General features: G+C 47.8%; 1 protein-coding gene across 1 annotated transcript; it reads right to left on the bottom strand.

The window, feature by feature from the left end:
- Positions 1-374: 374 nt before the first annotated feature.
- On the bottom strand, positions 375-1,334 carry LOC112818837 (olfactory receptor 2S2-like). Its single transcript, XM_025865932.1, has one exon. The coding sequence runs from the start codon at positions 1,332-1,334 to the stop codon at positions 375-377; it is 960 nt and encodes a 319-aa protein (XP_025721717.1).
- Between the last annotated feature and the right edge of the window lie 2,600 nt (positions 1,335-3,934).

Here is a 3,934-nt window from a genome sequence, read left to right as displayed (position 1 = left end):
CCTGTGACTCTCGTGGGGAATCCAAGAGGGATGGCAACAGTGCTGGGAGCGCCCTCTCCCCTCTGTGTACTGACTGTGTAGCTTAGACAGAGTACAGGCCATTCAGCTTGCTCTCATGGTTCCTCTCTCCTCAGTTTTAGCATGTGCTCAGAATGTCTTTGTGTATTCAGTTAGAGATTTATTGTCTGGTGTCTGTCAAAACTCTCAGATATATGGCCAAAACTCAGTAGATACGCTCTGAAAAGATAAGCATTCTCTGAAAAAGGACTGAAGAGCAAGAGAGCATTCTGGATAACTAGACTTGTCTTTTGAATGCAGCTATAATGATGGAAAGTCTTTCTCGCGTAGGGTGAGAACCACAGAGGAGCCCTTCATCACTGGGTGAAGCATTTCTGAGCCGTCAAGTTCCTCACAGCAGCCTTCACATCCTTGTTCCTGAGGCTGTAGATGATGGGGTTGAGCATGGGAATCACCACCCCGTAGAAGAGGGGGATGAGCTTGTCTGAAAGGTCTTCTTTGTTGTCCCCCAGGAGATCCTTAGACTTGGGTTTCCTATACATGAAAAGTAAGGTCCCATAGAAGACGACCACCACAGTGAAGTGGGCAGAGCAGGTGGAGAAGGCCTTCTTCCTCCCCTCAGCCGAGGGGATCCTCAGGATGGTAGCGATGATGAAGACATAAGAGATAGAGATGAACAGAACTGGGACCCCCAGGAAGATCACATTGGTCACCCCCATGCTGATCACATTGTTGGAGATGTCAGTACAGGCCAACTTCAAGACAGCCAGGATCTCACACGCAAGGTGGTTGATGACGTTGTTCCCACAGAAAGGCAGCTGAATTGTCAAGGATGTGTGTACCACAGAAGCAGTACCACCAATGGCCCAGGAGCTGACAGCCATGGGCACGTAGGCAGCCTTGCTCATGACCACAGGATATCTAAGGGGGTTACAGATGGCCACATAGCGATCAAATGCCATCATGCCCAGAAGCACACACTCTGTCCCTGCCATGGCAAAGGAGAGAAACATTTGCACAGCACAGGCTGAGAAGGAGATGGTTTTCCTGGGAGTGAGGAAGCCATCCAGGACTAGAGGGACTGAGGAGGTTGTGTAGCAGATGTCCAGGAAGGAGAGGTTCCCCAGGAAGAAGTACATGGGTGTGTGCAGGCGGGAGTCAAGGAGGGTCACCACGATGAGGAGCCCGTTGCCCAACAGGATCACCAGGTACATCAGGAGGATGAGCACAAAGAACATTTTCTCCAGCCTTGGGTAGGCTGAGAGTCCCAGGATAATGAACTCTGCCACAGGGGAGGACCAATTGGCTTTTTGCATGTGCTATCCCTTCTGTCGTCAGCCAAGTACAAAAGTAGCACAGGAAGCTTTCTTGAGAAGAGTCTCAGGCATCTGGTACACCATCACTCCGTGCTACATGATAGGAGAGCATATGTGTATGAGAGATAAATGACTGAAAGAGACAGTAAGTAGGAGTGTGCTTAGCTCTTAGATGAGAGAAGGTCAGGCTGGAAGAGAGCTTACAAATATTGCAGCCAGCTGTTTGAGAGGGGTTTTCTCTCATTGCCCATAAAAGCAACTGAGGCCCAAAGAGGGGAAGTGACCTGTCCGAGTCTTCAGAACAAGGTGTTGATAGAGATAGAACCTGACTGAGCCCAGCAGAGCTAATCCCAGTCAAGGAGGGCTTTTCCTCTGTTTTATGATGAACATTGGAAAATGTTGTAAATTGTTTCATTTTGATGCAAATGCATTGAAATTTCATTTAATCTGGGCTTTCTTAGATTCTCAGAGAGGGGAATCCCCAAGCTGATCCAATTCTTACAACTACCAAAGTTTCAAGCTCCTTTAAACTGTGATTACATTTGGAAGGAACTTGTTTAAAAGCCTTAATCCACATCCAGACAGAATAAAGCCTAGGTAAAGATTCAACCATGTGAGGGATACTTCCTTAGTCTGCCCACCCTCAGCAACACAGACTTGACTGTTGTCAGAATTGGGATCTGCCTACTTTAATACATATTAAAGGCAATATGTGGGGGAGGTTCCCTCATGGGGAAGAACTTTATGAAGTCCACAGAAGGAGTAATTGGAGTGAGTGAACCCACACTATGGGATGACAGCCATGCAGCTTACTGACCAGTTAACTCAATTCTTAACAACCAGGCTGACCATAGTTATCAGATAGCAGGATACATGGCATTAACATCTAATCCCAGCTCATTAGAATATTGGTGAAGTCTTAGCCAGGGTGACTAGGGAATGTTTTCTCTTTGTTCTTTTGTGTTTATACTTTATTCTTGTGTAATATTCTGGCTCTCTGCCTCCATTATTGTGTTCCACACAAGCAGCTAGCTTACGGGAAGACTTGCATGCCTTTGTGTAGAGGATTTCCAGACTCTTAGCTACAATTGCCAGACTCTGTATTCAGAATCCTCATTTGTAATATTTCTATAGCTCTTTCTTATTCCAGTGGTGTGTGTACATACGTGAGTGTGTGTGTGTGTGTGTGTGTGTGTGTGTGTGTGTGTGTGTAGGATAGATGATGAGTGGGTAATATTGATGAGCATCTATTCTCTGCCATATTCTTTGAAACACCCCACGGAGAAGATATTATCATTCAAGTTGTATAAGTAAAAGTAACCAAATCTCAGAGGAGCCAAAGATTTGGTTCTTAAGACTGAATGACAGAGGTGGGGTTGGATCACAGCCTCCAAATCTGAGTTCTTTCCACCAAATAGCAGACTCACTCTCTTGCACAGATGTTTAAGAGAGTCTGTCTCTCCAGTACCAACTCTGTGTGTTCTCTGATCTGTCTCATTGTCCAGCATGCTCTTGCTTCAGTCATGGTAGGAGTTTATGTCAGATACATTGTCAGGCAGAGTAGCTTCCGCCCTACATTGAACCCAGACTTTGTCAGCCTTGGCACCAGTGACATTTGGGGCTGGAGAATTCTTTGTTGTTTGGAGCTGTCCTGTGCATGATAGGATGTTTAGCGTCATCCCTGACCTCTGCCCACCTGCTGCCAGTCGCACCTGCTCCTTGAGTTGTAACCACCAAAAATGTCTCCAGACGTTACCAAATGTTTCTGGGAGGAGAAGGGGGTACAAATTGTGCCAGCAAAGAAGCATTGATCTAAGCCAGGGGAGGCCTCTCCCATTATGCAACCATGGGTTCCATTGTGTTTTCTGTGCAAGGCCATGACCCTTCCCCCGTCCCTCAATTCAGCACACGGGGGTGTTCCCCTTTGCTCAGTGCAGGCCCACGCTGGGTGCTTCACCAAGACATTCTGCCCCAACTTATCTCCCATTCTTCCCAGTGGCTCTCCCAGCCCCTCCCGTTTCCCAGAAAAGCCAAAGTAAACATTGCAGTGTCACAAGCAGGATTCAACAGTGACAAAGTTATGCTGTGGTTGGAGAGGCCAAGGAGAGTGGCTTCTGTTAGAGAAGCCATCCTTTCCACTCCCATGAGACAGAGCCGTGCACACAGAAGCTTCTTCCCATGAACAGTGTGCTGTGGGCATGAGTGATACACAGGATTTGACCCACGTGAGAGCTGCAGCTGAGGAAGACCTTAGTGCCCGCCGTGGCAAAGTTGCTGAATGAGAGTTGGTTCAACTGGAATGAACTGAATGGCTAGGAAGATCTTGGGCACTGAGCCCAGAGCTGTGGGACCTGCCCCTGCCCATGACATGGATATTCTGTATAGCTTGAGCAAGTCCCCAGGCCTCAGTTTCCTCATGTGCATCATGAAAAGGCAGAACAGGTGCTTCCCAGGGAATCTCAACTCTGTCGTGGGCTGCCCAGCACTGTCCTCACTAGACAGGAGCAGTTGGGTGAAGGTGACAGCCCCCTCCTGTGTTGTGTGAGTGTGTGTGTGTGAGTGAGAGAGAGAGAGAGAGAGAGAGAGAGAGAGAGAGAGAG

This window comes from Callorhinus ursinus, unplaced genomic scaffold (genome assembly GCF_003265705.2).
Source record: "Callorhinus ursinus isolate GAN/ISIS: 27379988/994484 unplaced genomic scaffold, GSC_fseal_2.0 scaffold3818, whole genome shotgun sequence".
NCBI classification, from domain to species: domain Eukaryota; kingdom Metazoa; phylum Chordata; class Mammalia; order Carnivora; family Otariidae; genus Callorhinus; species Callorhinus ursinus.
Note: the sequence above shows the minus strand (reverse complement) of the source record. Positions and strands in the feature narration are given on the sequence as shown.

Coding starts and splice junctions, on each gene's coding strand:
- LOC112818837 (XM_025865932.1), bottom strand. CDS start 1,334: ATGCAAAAAGCCAATTGGTCCTCCCCTGTGGCAGAGTTCATTATCCTG.